The 15,043-nt window shown below is 43.4% G+C and overlaps 1 protein-coding gene across 4 annotated transcripts in view; it reads right to left on the reverse strand.

Annotated features, from left to right (window-relative positions):
• CACNA2D3 (calcium voltage-gated channel auxiliary subunit alpha2delta 3) overlaps positions 1-15,043 on the reverse strand; it is a 962,218-nt gene that overhangs the window by 508,868 nt on the left and 438,307 nt on the right. For all 4 annotated transcript variants that reach the window (XR_004029736.1, XR_004029737.1, XM_030811589.1 and 1 more), the window contains exons 7-8: positions 9,506-9,566; positions 9,262-9,412 (exon numbers count right to left, since the gene is read on the reverse strand). Coding sequence is in view for 2 of the 4 variants with exons in the window: in XM_030811589.1 (XP_030667449.1) it covers positions 9,262-9,412; positions 9,506-9,566 (212 nt within the window). In the remaining 2 variants the exon portion in view is untranslated. The remainder of the gene's footprint in view (positions 1-9,261; positions 9,413-9,505; positions 9,567-15,043) is intronic.

The following is a 15,043-nucleotide window of genomic DNA, read 5'->3' on the forward strand; positions in this document are numbered from 1 at the left end:
CAAAATTGATTCCTGGGGTTGTACAGTTTGAGCTGGTGGTCAGGTCACTTGGGTCCAAGTCCTGCCTCTACCGTGTACTCACTGTGTGGCCTTGGGGAAGTTGCTAAGCCTCTCTGATCCCAGAATCTTATGCATAAGAAGTTACTAATTCACCTTCAGTCTCCCTCCGGGGGCCCCTGCAAAAATTGAGTGAGGCAACAGATCTGAAACTGCCTTGCTAATATAAAAGTCTATACTTGTGGGGGCTCCAGAGGGGATTTAAAAGTCAAGAAGACGAAGGAGTTCTTGCCCTCATCAGGGAGGTACATGTGCAGTAATCAAAACCATGCTTGCCATCACTGTGTGTGCTATGGCCTCAGTGGAGGAATCCGCTCTTCAGAATCCCAGCCAGCTTGTTAGTGGCATCATCCAAGCTTGCAGTTGACTAATTTCCCTTGACTGCATCAGGATAAAGCTATGCTGAGAAATCTGGTCTGTATCACCAGAGGGAGCTGGGCTCAGCCATGTGTGTAAGGGAACTGTGCACACCAGGCAGCTGTACTGAGGCCTGCCAGCTGTGCACGCTCCTCTCACTACCCAACAGCTCCTCCCGAGGGGGCCTCCAAGGATGCCCTGTGCATGGAACTGCTTCCAGACTCCTCACAGCCCTTTATTTGGAAATCTTTCAGCTTCTGCACTTTTGTGTCTGTTCTCTAGATTCCTATTTTGTGAAACGATGATGTAGAAGAGCCATATATATTTACAACTCAAGATTTGGTCACCTCTTGCCCTAAAACACAACAGCCTTATAAATGACTCTCCTTGGCCAGGCGTGGTGGCTCACGCTTGTAATCCCAGCACTTTGGGAGGCCGAGGCGGGCAGATCACGAGGTCAGGAGATCGAGACCACGGTGAAACCCCATCTCTACTAAAAATACAAAAAATTAGCCGGGCGTGGTGGCGGGCTCCTGTAGTCCCAGCTACTCGGAGAGGCTGAGGCAGGAGAATGGCGTGAACCTAGGAGGCGGAGCTTGCAGTGAGCCGAGATCGCGCCACTGCACTCCAGCCTGGGCGACAGAGTAAGACTCCGTCTCAAAAAAAGAATAAAAATAAAAAAATAAATGGCTCTCCTTGATCCCTAATGAAATAATCTGATATCAACAGTCTAAGGAAGAAAAGGATACAACATACATCATCACCAGCTAGATGCAATTTCCTTCTAAAATTTGCTTTTACTCCCCTGCACTACCAGGATTGAACCCTAAAGACGTACTTAAACTTTCCCCTTCCTGCCCAAGTGGTTAGTCCTTCTTGCAAATTTCTGGGAAATGGGAAGAGTCTCTTAGGGAGAGAGGAGTGGGCCTAGGGTGCCCTGGAAATGGGTCCAGTCCAGCCCACCAACTACACGGTAAGGAAACGGACAAACAGCTTTTACCCTTTAAAGAACTTAGAAGCTGCCACATAGCATACGGGGACTCGGATGCTGTTGGCTTTCTTCTCCCTGCTTCCTTCCTGGTTGGCTTTCCTTTTTTGATTCTCACAAGGGTAGAACAGTAGAGCTAAAGCAACTGAGGCAGGCAGGCCTGGGTTCAAATCCTGACTCTGCCACACACTAGCTGGGTGACCTTGGCCTCAGCTTTTGTGTTGGGGAAACAGATATTCTAACTGCACCTCTTTTGTGAGCTCACTGTGAGGATGAAATAACAGTCAACATAGATCCTGGCACGTAAGAATGAGAAAGGCATCTAGGTGCACAGGCACAAATGCACAAAAAAGAAAGAAAATATATATGTGAGTGTGATGTGTGCTACATAGAGGGAAAGGCCAACAGATGACACCCTGCACCCAGAGCTGGAACTTGCTATGAAGGAAGAGAGTGATGTCAGTGACGGCAAAGTGACCCACTCTTTGGAACAGGGGCATGTGTCCTTGGCCTTCTCTGGAGATCATGGATCTGCATTTGTTGGGGATAAGATGCCATGTCATCAGGCACATGTCACTGTCTACATACCCAAGACAAGCCCATGATATCTGGCCACACACTGTCCCACTCTAAGCCACCTCTGAATCCTCCCAGGGACCGGGGTCTTTGGCAGACAGGGAGCCAAGATGGTGCAGCCAGCTTACTGGGAAATCCCCATGTAGGAGGGCATCTGCCACAGAACTCTTCACTTCTTTATTTGCTCCCTGAATATTACCCTAAGCACCTACTGTGTGCTGGGGACATAAAACACTGGCTAAGTTTGCTCATGACCATCATTGTAGAGTGACAATGAACCGTTTTTTCTTATTTTTCTTAGTAAAAGAGTATGTTTACTCTTGCTCCATCTGAACATAAGGTCTTTTTTCCTTTTGTTTGTTTCTGTTTGTTTGTTTTTGAAATGTGGGTCTCACTCAGGTATCACCCAGGCTGGAGTGCAGTGGTGTGATCACAGCTCACTGCAGCCTCCACCTCCCAGGGTCAAGCAGTCCTTCTGACTCAGCTTCCCAAATAGCTCGGACCACAGGCACATGCCACGACATCCAGCTAATTTTTTTATCATTATTTGTAGCAACAAGCTCTCCCTATGTTTCCCGGGCTGGTCTCGAACTCCTGGGCTCGAGCAATCCTCCTGCCTCAGCCTTCCAAGTACTAGGATTATAGGCATGAGCCACTGTACCTGGCCCTGGCTTTCCTTTTTATAACAAATAGTGCTTATTTGTGATGCTGCAACAGTCCCTCCAAAAATAACAATAGGCTTGAGACAAACCCACAATCTTCCTCAGGTATTAGACTACATCCCATACCTCTTGCTGAGATAACTGTCCCTCTGTCTCCATTCAACCAACCTCCAAACTCTCTGCTCTAAAGGCAAGGGACACATCATCATATGCCTTTTCTTTCCTTTTGCCCAATGTCTGTGAGCATTCCCTACATCTCCCCTTTTACAGACACAGCAAAGTGATCAATGAGAATCTTAATGATGATCTAAAATAGGAAAGGCAACTTTGATTAAATGAAGGGCCAGAACGTTTTGGAGAAGGATCTAAAAGCGATGCAAATGGGCTAGACCCTCCCACCAAGGTTCACAGGAGCTTCTGCATTAGTGTAGAATCCCAGCATATACTGGCTCAGGTGAATCACAGTCCAAAAGCCAGACAGCCAAAGGCAACTGACTTTGGGCTCTGGATAATAGTGAGGAATCCACCTAATATCAGAAGCCGAACTTGACAGATGAAAGCAATTCCGCTTTCAGGCCTAACAGAAGGTTATCAGTAGCCTAGAGAAGAGGATGAGGAAAGACCTCTCTAAGCAGGGACCGGCTTTAGGGCGCATCTCAACACCCTGCCCTGAAGCTGAGACTCATTTTTGTGGGTCTCCATTGCCTCCATGGGTTGTCCCAATTCCTCCACCTGGCTGACCAGACTGGTTCGATCTGGCTTGCCTCTCTCCATCCAGTCTCATTCATTTCACCATCACTCACGGGACCCACTCGCCTCCACATTCACCCACCCCCCATGTGATCCAGACACACCAAGAGCTCCTTCTTCGGGGCTGGGGTAGGGGAATCTCACACCTGCAAATGGCACTTTCTTCCTCAGTTGTTGACTCCTTCCTCCTATTCTCCCTGCCTTGTCTCATCACGTTTGCCTATGCCTGGCAAGCCTACTTATCTTCAAGTGTCCACTTGGTCATTACTTCTTCTGTAAGCCGCCACAGAGCCCCAGGTGATACATGCCCCAGCTCTAGACACCCAGCCCCGCAACTACTCCCTCTCCAAGACTGCACTGGCCACACTGTGCTGTGAGACCTGCTTCCTGGTAGCCCCCATACAAGGCTCACACACAGAAAACCTAAGTCTCTGAGAGCAGACAGCTTGGCTTAAGTTAGCCCCAATGCTTAATGCAGAGCACTCAGTACTATTTGTTGAATGAATCAATAGAACAAAGAAACAAAAGGGCAAAATTGCAGAGAAGATCACTAATGGAAAGGACTAGGAACAAAGCCAGAAACAAAATTGGCACAGAAACAAAAAATGAGAATCTCTACCCCTTTCAAAAAACAGGTAAATAAACAAAAAGTAAAGGAAGTAAGTGGCCATGTTTTAAAGAATCCAAAGTTCTACAAAAAAAACCATAGAATTAAATGCTGCCATGCTCATGTAATACAAGAAACTGATGCAGAATTGCTGGGACTCCATTAAATATTTTTGCAGTTTTACTGGTGCACTTTTGATTAAATAACCTTTGAATGAAAACGTGTAGGGATTATGTAATAAAGCAGATGAACGCACATTATTTTGACCAACGCAAGCCATCCCAGGGATCTTTTGCATTACAAAAGCATCTTATGTAATTTGAAACACAACTGGACACAATTAGTAGTACAGAACAAATGAGCACTGAAAGAAAATACTATCCTCATACTTTTAATACGGAATCGATTACTTTAAAAAGCAAATCCACGGCGGCAAAGCATTGGAGAAACCGTTCTAAAGAAAATCTGCAAATTAAAACCAGGGCATCAGAAAGTTCTTGCTTGAACTAACAAATGATGCTCTTCTTAATTCAAGTCTGCACAAATATGGGCTGCAGGAGGCATTTAAATTGATTTAACAATATTGGCCCAGTTAATACTGTGTTCATTTAATGCATGGCTTAAGCTTCTGTAAAGTCATTTTTCAAATTTCAACATCGGACAGAATTAGCACCCTCATTTTTATGATAATATTGTTAATTTAATGCATGGCTTGAAGTTAGACTTCAAAGTGAATCAGAAAAATATGCCTTTTCTCTTGTCAGAGACATCTCTCTTCACGCACCAGTGGTCTGACCTTAAAATTTTAACTTCAACTGCACAAAATTACTCTCATATTTCAACTATTCTTTCATAATTCAATCAGTTAGTTTGTCCATTTTAGATAGATCTTGCAATACCTTGCCCATGAAAGCTAAAACAATTTTTAACATTATCTTTTTATGTTTATACTCTGGACAGATCAAGATCAGAAACTTTTCAGTATAATATTAAACATGCAGTTCACAATGAACTTAATAAAACCTGCAAAACTGAAAGACGAACTTAAGTGGCCAAGGGAAGTCTTTCCCACTATTTAAATCTCTTTCCTCCGACCTCCATTATGGCACTGAAAATCAAGAGGCAATGATGAATTAGATTTGCACAAACAAAAACCTACAGTACACGAGGGCTTCCGGCACTGAAAATATTGTATTCTTTACTTTTCCTCTAAAACAGTGACTTATCTCCACAAACATCTACCTGGCAAGCAAAGGAAGGCTGACAGTGTAATGGAGGATGAAATGATAATGTCCTCTTTCGTAAATGGAATCCAGCCGACGATAACAGTGCACTCACACAGATTTGCAGGGCATTCTGGACGGTGTTTCAAATATTCCATCCCCCTGTACTTTAAGAACCTGCAGTTGGGTCACCCTCTACACAGGAGACAAGTGACCATTTTAAACAGACTGAGGGAAAACCTACACCATATTACTAGAGCAATTATGTCAGGGCAGAAACAGAAGGAGGTGATGGAGGGAAAAAAATAAGAATTCAACAAGGCAAGATTCGCAGAACACACTTAGGATTGGGAGAGACAATTCGAGGGAATGCAAATGAAAATCTGCCAGCTAGGAATCTCCTATTATTTAGAAGCCTCAAACTGTTGGTAAGTGTGTAAACATTATGCCCTGCTTGGTAGACATTCTGGTAGGTGCCTGTGTGCACACCCTTCGGTGCAGCAATTTCACGTCTAGATTTTATTCAATAGAAGCACACCCAACCTTGCAAAAAATATATGCATTCCATTCAGTGCACTGCACGCACTGCACTCACTGTAGCACTTCTGAGTAACAAATGTGATGGAATGCTCTGTTATTCAAATACATTTGATTGAAATAAGAGTTGCTGAATATTCTGTAAAATATGAATCTATTTTTGTGAACAGACTGTGTGCTCATATACACAGAAACATTTAGAATATGTGCCAAATGAAAGAGAAATGAGAACATTGATGAATTGTTTAAAATTATTACACATGTTGCCTACATTAAAAAGCAATGAATCTATCAACATTACTGTTAATTAATGGTTCTTTTATGACCTTGGCCTTCTAATATAAATTCACTAACATATCTGATCCATTCTCTTATCCATTAGAGGAACAAAGTTCATGATTTTACTATAAAGGCTTCAAATAAAGAAGTTCAGAGTGTCTTGCTAGTTGTTGAAATAATTATGTAAATAGTGTTGAAGCTGATTATTTATGTTGAAAATTAACAAACAGATGTACAGTGAGGGTTAATGGGATCTTTAATGGGTTTTATATAAAGAGACAATTTGGGGTAAAAAATTTTTTTTTTCTTAACTGTTCTATAATAACTGGCATGTCTACTTTTAATTATCTTAATCCCCTTCTCTTCTTTATTGAGTTGACACTGTTTGTATATCTTAATGAACTTACATAGATTATTTCAATCGATTGGTTTTGTTAACAGAACAATAAATCCTGACTGATAAAGAACACAGGATGTAATTAGTTAGCCCTTCTTATTATGTGAATTTCTGATACTTCTGTAATGAGTAATTAAAGATTAATAAGAAAGATAGTCTCAAATTAGCTGCCTCTTATCTGTAAATGCTTCAGGATGTGTGGGGATCAAGCCACATTTTGCATTCCCACCACTAGGCTGGCAACTAGAGTAACTTGGCAGCACACCCAAAGTTCTAACTATCTGAGAGTCTCCTTCCAAAGAACTATGCCTCGAGGCCATATAATTTCATGATAAGATGGCTGAGTGGATCAACTACATCCTCTTCACTTCTGCTCAGGAAAGGGTGCAAGGTGAAGCCGGGCAATGTGTGAGCCTTCACCGTGCCACCTTTTCTGGCTGTGTAACTCGAAAAGGTCACTTCTGCGGCTTCATGCCTCTGTCTCCACGCCACACGGCACAGAGCTGGGGTGAGGATTCATTGAGATAATCCACACAGGACACTTAGCAACTGACTTGCACACAGTGAGTGGAAGGCGGCTGTGGTTATTATTCATTCAACGAATATTTAAACTCCTCCTATTTGCCAAGCACTGCCTAGGTGCTGGGGATGCATCCATGACTAACCCCTGCTCCCAAGGAATTCAGTATTCTCTTTCTTTTCCCTTTCGTCTTTAGGATTTCTTAAAATCAGAACCTTTTGTTCTGAGAGTCTGATCAGAAGAAGCCTGTATAGGCAGGATACTAATTCAGGCAATCCCCTCGGCCATCTTCATGTCACTTAGAGGCCCAGGCCCTCTGCCTGGAGAACACAAGTGGGTGTCATACCTATGCAGAAGGCAGCCCAGTCATAAGGCCCCATGACAACATACTCTCCTTGTGGGTTTAGGGGAGCCATGCAGACCACAGCAACAGCATTCTTGGAGCACTCTCTTCTTTTGTATCCCACCACTGGCTAAGGAGCCCTGTGCACCAGCTTGACTCTGGTGCATCAACTCAGATGATCCCAACAGCAACCCTGTGGGCAAGGTGAGCACACCTACTTCACAGCTGAGGTAGCTGATGCCCAGACTAATGTAATTAGCCCAAGACACACAGCATATGTGGTGAATGGGATTCAAAACAGCCCAACTCCAAAACCCAGGCTCTGCCCGCATCGCCATGCTGCCTCCATTGCCCATAGCAACTACTCCACCTCCCAAATAGATGTGATGTGTGTTATTTTCATGCAAAAGAATACGTGTCCACCACACACACACACACACACACACACACACACACACACACACTTGGTTAAGTGCTCAAGTACTCAAAGAAATCAGGCTCACTCGGACGAGCCTTTGGAAAGAGAGTGGGAGGAACATAAGGGGCATGATGAAAATCATACCAAATAATCAGTGGCAAGAAGAAAAAGAACTGGAGATTGTAAACCAAAAATAAAATTCTAAGACCCCCCAACCATCTGAATGGACTTCCTCCTCTACACAGGAGACCAGGGCTCTTTTAAAATTTAATCTGAGAGACTGTTTCAGGCCGTGATGGGAAATGGGGTTCAAACATGCCTCTTTACACCTCTCTGGCATGAATATCAACACAGACTTTAAGTCTGATAAGAAATATTTTAAAACCTATTCTCTCTGAAGCCTAGGATGTGAAGGCTTCCTCTGCAAAAAAGAACTTGGGCCTCCAGCATCCTTTATCTTAACCCGGACATTCCTGTCTATTCACCCCCAGCTCTTTAGAGAAATTCAACCAATTGTCAACCAGAAAATTTTAAAATCTACCTATAAGCTGGAAGCCCCTGCTTCAAGTTGTCCTGCCTTTCCGGACCAAACCAATGTATTTCTTAAATGTATTTGACTGAAGTCTCATGTCTCCCTAAAATGTAGAAAACCAAGCTGCACCAGTGAACCAAGCTGAACAGATACCCAACTACCTTGGGTGCATGTTCTTAGGACCTCCTGAGGGCTGCGTCACAGGCCATGGTCACTCATATTTGGCTCAGAATAAATCTCTTCAAATATTTTGCAGAGTTTGACTCTTTTCATTGACAAGATAGAGACCTGAATAAGTGGTCATTTCCAGGCTACACGACTGCCCGGTCTCAGGCTTGGTTCCCTGATCCCCCATTTGCCAGCCTTGTGACCTGGACAAGTTACTGACACTCTTCCAATCTCAGCACCTTCATTTGAGAATATGCCCAAACCACCCCCTACCTCCTAGACTTGCTGTGAAAAACCAAGATAAAAAAAATATGAAGAGTAAGGCATTTATTAAAAGCAGGCATTTAATAAATGCCACTTTTCTTCCAGAAGCTGAAATAAAGTGTTCTGTGAGCCATAAACTGCTCTCCATATTTTAGTTGCTTCATTGCCATTATTATTATTATTATTATTAATTATTATCATCATCAATATCATCAGGCTATCCTAGCTGGAAGTTAATTTCCATGTGAGAAACTCTAGTGGTTTGGTGAAAATCTTGCTAAGTCTGTTTTCCAAGAATCTGAAAATGTCAGCTCCCCAGGAATACCACATCTGGTGTGTCATTCTCTCAGATGGTGTGGCTGTGTGGTGGGTGAAGACAGGCAACGTGTGTTCAACTGCATTTCCAAAAGCCCTTCCACTGCCTTCCACTGTCCATGACTCTGTCAACTTTCATGAGACTAACCAGGCCTCATGTTCTGGCAGGTAGATGCTCTAGATCTAACAGTGAGAGCAATGTTAACCAGTTGCTACCAAAAGATCAAATGAACCCAAGTGCAAAGAAGGCACAAAACGGTGCACTCACAGCAATTATGTTGAAGAAGTCATCATCCCCAAGTGTATCCAAAATGGATGAGACTGTTTGCTTCGCGATAGTCAGACGGAGTCCTTTCATGCTGCCACTGACGTCAACTAAAATGACCACGTCTTTCGGAGAAGTTGCTGCCTGGATGTACCTAAGTCAAGGGAAAAATTAAGTAAAAATTAATCCTGACTTCTCTTCAAGGTATCTCTTTGAGAAATAACGAACAGGTCTGACCACTGCCTACCATTTTCGGTTCCTGCAGTCGAAGGCAATGACTCCATTCTCATCTGGTTCCCATTTAATCCCTAGAAGAAAAATGGGGTTATGAGAAACCCAGAAACTTCAAATATTTATTCATAGCATTTCAAGGCTGCTCTACTTTGCTGATTGAATGGACAGGGTGAAAAATCACATGCAAAGACCAACCCCGGAGCTCATCACATGCTCCATCGCCAAATCCAGGCAGGAGCTTTTGGGCCATAACCCTATAGCAAACACAGCACTAGCTCAGCTGCTCCAAAGGCCTGCAGAGAGTGGAGATGTTTTTAGGACTGTGCTGTCCGTCGAGAGAGTATGTGACTCCAGCTCCTTCACTTGGCTAAGGATAAAGGTAGCCAAAGTCATTTCTTACTGTCCAGCAAGTTGCTGCACCTGGGGGTATCATCCATAGATCTCTGGGAAGGGTCTGGCCCTGTCCCTGGACCAGGTGATGTAATGTCTATAGCAGGGGGGTTGAAAGCATAGATACAATGTTTCCATCTAAAGATATACACAGGTCTGTTCCCTCCTCACTCCTGTTTTTAAAATCAGAAATTTTGGCCTGGCTTTCCACACTGAAATGAAATAAAATGGCTCTCATTATGCTGCATAATAAAGTTTGAATTTCAGCTCCTGAAGCCTGGGGATTTTTCCCCATGTGTAAAATCAGATCCAACATCCTTAGTCTTGTGGTTTGCAGCCTAGTCAGGATATATCCAACTTAGTTTTTAAGAATAAAATATCATTTGAAAAGAAAGGCATTGGCTGCTTAAAAACAAGATAGAAAATCACTGTTTTCAACCATCAGTTCTGCTCAGGGATGGAGGATTTGCAACAGAGACCTTGGAGACAGGAAAATAAAAACAGAAATATCATTTTCACAGGAGAGAATCCTGACTCAGCTGGTGGCATTGAGATTCTTTTTTCCAATTAACAATGGCCAGCTTTCTAAAGGACCACACTGAGCTAATAATAGGCATCTGCTAAAGATAACATCCCCAAATTATCACACAGATAACCTTGAGACAGTAGTCTGTAATCCAAAGAGATATTGGGTTTTGTCCTTCTTGTACCTACATTTCCCACTGCACATGTGTCTAATTTAAAAACACTCCCCATAAGAAATCAGAAAATGGAAGTATAAGAAGCTACTGCCAAATTGGAGGTCATTAGGTAATAAAGATAAAATACAACTAATATGATGTCGTACACTAAGGGACAAGAATGCAATTAATTTAAAAAATATCTGACACATTGCTTTGCATAAAGCCAGGTACCATTAGGATGGCACAGTCTTGAGAAACAGTGAAGTTATATCTCTGGTGAGGCCAGGCAATGCTCCAATTTATAATTCCACAAATAACTGGTTTGAGTGTGATATAAAGAGAATTTTTTATTTTTTGTTTTTTAAATATGTTGACCCATGGGAGGTGTTCAGTGGATGTTTCTTGAATTGAACTGTAGTGAGTGATCTTAGACCACAGCCACCCCTGCCTATACTGGTGATTGTCCACCAACATTTTCTGGCTCTGGCACCCTTCCCCGGATTACAGCCCTATCACTGTGTGCTCCACGGGAGCAGAAAATATTTTATTATCTTCTACTGCCCCAACATTCAGGTCAGGGCCTGGGTGGCAGCCAATTAATTATACTCAATGATTTCCTTTTAGGCTGAAAGCATTTCCTTGCATATGGGCTTGTTTCTCATTCCAGGCACTCTGAAGCTTGGTGCTTTTTTTTTTTTCCAAAGATGGAGTCTCACTCTGTCAGCTGAAGTGCGGTGGTGTGATCTCAGCTCACTGCACCCTCAGCCTCACTGGTTCAAGTGACTCTTCTGCCTCAGCCTCCGGAGTAACTGGGATTATAGGCACCCACCACCACAGCTGGCTTTTTTTTTTTTTTTTTTTTGTATTTTTAGTAGAGATGGGGTTTCACCATGTTGCCCAGGCTGATCTCGAACTTTTGGGCTCACCTCGGCCTCTCAAAGTGCTAAAATTACAGGCGCAAGCCACCACGCTAAGCCACTTGGTGCTTTTTGAAAAGTTGACGTGAAATTAGTCTGCTGGGAAAACCAACACAGGATACAATTCCAGTATGAAAGTGGATCAGATGGGACAGCCTCAAAGCATCTTGTCTACTAATCACAATTTTCATCCAACTGGCAAGCCCTCTGCCAGTCAGTGGACATACAGTAGTGATGGTGAAAGAGGGACTTGGCTCCTGCCTGCCCTCAGGAAGCCTCACAGCTAGTAGGGAGGCAGACACTGGATAAGAAATCATAGGTACCAGAGATGCCGTAGAGGAGAAATACTTGATGCATGTCAGTAGATAAAGGCGACCCTAATCCCTAACGTCAGAAAGACATCTTTGAGCTGAGAGTGGGAATGATGATGCATTGCTGTGCTAGGGCTGCTGTAACAAACTACCTTTGTCCCTTGGTGGCCATGGGGGATTTGTTCCAGAATCCCCACCCTCAGTCTGTGGATGCTCATGTCCCTGATACAAAGTGGTATAATAATTGCATATAACCTATGTGCATCTTCCCATATACTTTAAATCATCTCTAGATTTCTTACAACACCTAACACACATCAACAGTTGTTATACTGTATTGCTTTTATTTGTATTACTTTTTATTGTTGTAATTTTTTTCTTGAATATTTTCCATTCATGGTTGATTGAATCCATAGATGCAGAATCCATGGGTATGGAGGACCGAACGAACTACAAAGTAGGTGGCAGAACAGAAGTGTATTGTCTCATAGTTTTGGAGGCTAGAAGTTCAAACTCAAGGTGTCAGCAGAGCCAAGCTCCATCTAAAGGTTCTAAGGGAGACTCTTTGCTAGCCTCTTCCTAGCTTCTGGTAGCTCCCGGTAATGCCTGGTGTTTGTCGATTTAGAGCTGTGTCACTCCAATCTCTGCCTCCATCTTCCCATGGCTGCCTTCCCTCTGTGTCTACGTATCCTCTCTTCCTCATATAAGGGCATCCATCATATCAGATTTAGGGCCACCCTAAACCAGTATAATAACCTCATCTCAACTTACCTACTTACATCTGCAAAGGCCCTATAGCCAAGTAAGGTCACATTCTCAGGCTCCTGGTGGACATAAATTTTGGGAGGACACTATTGAACCCACTATATATGGGTAGGATTTGTTAAACAATAGCAGGGGGTGGTGACAGGGTAGAGAAGAACATCCCAGGCAGAGAGAACAATGTGTTCAAAGGCCCTGAGGCTGAGAAGACATGTCCAGTTCAAGGAACTGAAGGAATGTTGGTTGGCTGTATGTAGGGGAGGTCCCTGCCACAGGAGAGGAGCCTGGGTGGCAGCACGAACTGTGAGGTCTCGGCCCTTTGTGCTCAGGACATGAGGTATGCAATGGGCAGGGATGAAGACAGTACCTCATGGCAGTTCCAGGCATAGCTGCCCTGCAGGTACGATAAACATCATACTTTGACTCAGAGTTAGGGCTGAATGAGTCTGTGGCGGGGGAGGGGGGTGTCATTTTGCCCAAACCTGACTTTTGGGCGAAAATCTTCTGATTTTCCTGAGATGTCCAGTTAGGACTAAGACGGGCTCTCCCAATTCTCAAGCCATCGCTCTCTTCCCTGCAAAAGCACTTCCATGGTGTGTTTTGTGAGGAGTTCTACAGGATGCTAACATGCATTAAGTGAATCAAAGCAAAACTGGTTTCTACATGATGGGAGGAACAGCTAAGGGCCTTTAACCTGCTCAAGTGCATCTTGAATGTCTATGACAGGGACCCTAGTGGTAGCATTTACCAAGATGATTTGAACATGGAGGCCTTCCTCCTCCAAAAATCTCACAGGAAAGTGTTTTAAAAAACAAACTTCAGAAAACCCTGCCCCAGGTGCCACTGTCTCCCCTAGGATATATCACCTTTTTAGTATATAATTGTTGGACCACACAAATATTTTGAAAACATTCAGGTAACTTCAAATCTCAGAGGAGTAACAGTTGGCTCATCTTAAATCTTTGAGATCCAAGGAATTATCACTGAAGCAAGAAGCACCCCCGTGAGCCACATCATTTCTCGAAGTGCCAATATGCCTTTTGGAATCCCACTCAGGTAGGATGGGGTGGGAAACCCGAGACAAGAGGAATGCTGCAGTTCAGAGGCAGAGGAAATTGCCACCCCGCCTGCTCCAGAGGGGCCTTCTGAGCTTCATTGTCAGCATCAGTGATTGCCAGCCAGCCTTCCTCAGCTTTCAGAGGACAAGGTCCCCAGAATGTACCCAAATCCCTATGTGAAACTGAAAATAATGTCAAAATCTCTGCTGCAGATTCGAACGCTCAAATTTGAGTGAATTTGAATCATTGTGCAACACTGCTATATCCCACGGTTTCTCTCCCACAGGCATTACAAACTAACATTGGAGGAAAATTAATTTCATTTAAGACAACCTATGACTTCCTGTTCTCTTTTAGCTTGTGAAAATAAACAGTAGGGCCAAAAGAACAGAGACTAATACAAGACTGAAGGTCAAGCCACATGTTCCCAACATAATTCCGTGTGGCAGTGAGGTTTGAGACTGTGTAATGGAACTATGAAGGACTAAAACAAATAGCACAATAAAAATCTGAATATCTTTTTGTCCTGTGGTTTTATTTCTGCTCCATGTTGTCCTTTTCTCTCCACTTCAGTAAAGGGCATCTTCGTCCATTCCTTCTCTTGTCTTTAAAGCACAGTGTTTTCCATACAACTTCACTGGCACTGCCAATGACGTTCAAACCATCTCCAGCCAGGCGCAGTGGCTCACGCCTGTAATCCCAACACTTTGGGAGGCCGAGGTGGATCACGAGGTGAAGAGTTCAAGACCAGCCTGGCCAAAATGGTGAAGCCCCATCTCTACTAAAACTGCAACAATTAGCCAGGTGTGGTGGCAGGCACCTGTAATCCCAGCTACTCGGCAGACTGAGGCAGGAGAATTGCTTGAACTTGCACAGCAGAGGTTGCAGTGAGCCAAGATTGCACCACTGCACTCCAGCCTGGGAGACAGAGTAAGACTCGTTCTCAAAAAACAAACAGAGAACAACAACAACAACAAACAAAAAACCACCTCCACCTGAACAGATACTGCCTATCCTACTGAAACATGGCATTTGTCTTCCCTATTTGAAAGCAAAAAGTCCAGAAAGATGTGGAAAGAAGGAAAATCAAGAGGTGGCAGATATTGGTTTATCCCTAAGTTCTACCCAATTCCTTCCTCAAAAATTAGTACTTGGCCCATAATTTAAAGTTTAAACACATACCTTCCAGTATAACTTTAGATCTAAAATATCTGGTCAAAAATACATGCTGGCTTCTAATGTGAGTCAAGCTACAGTCAAATTTGGCTGTAAAATGTCTTCTGAGAAGCTGCCTATGCACTTCTCTAAAAAGAGCTCCTTTATTCAACTAGATGCCATCTCTCTTGCCAATCTCTTGAGAGATTACACACCATGAAAATGAGGATGTAGCAAGACAGTTGCTATGAAAATTATAAATTATGGTGTTCCAC

This window comes from Nomascus leucogenys, chromosome 4, assembly GCF_006542625.1.
Source record: "Nomascus leucogenys isolate Asia chromosome 4, Asia_NLE_v1, whole genome shotgun sequence".
NCBI lineage: Eukaryota > Metazoa > Chordata > Mammalia > Primates > Hylobatidae > Nomascus > Nomascus leucogenys.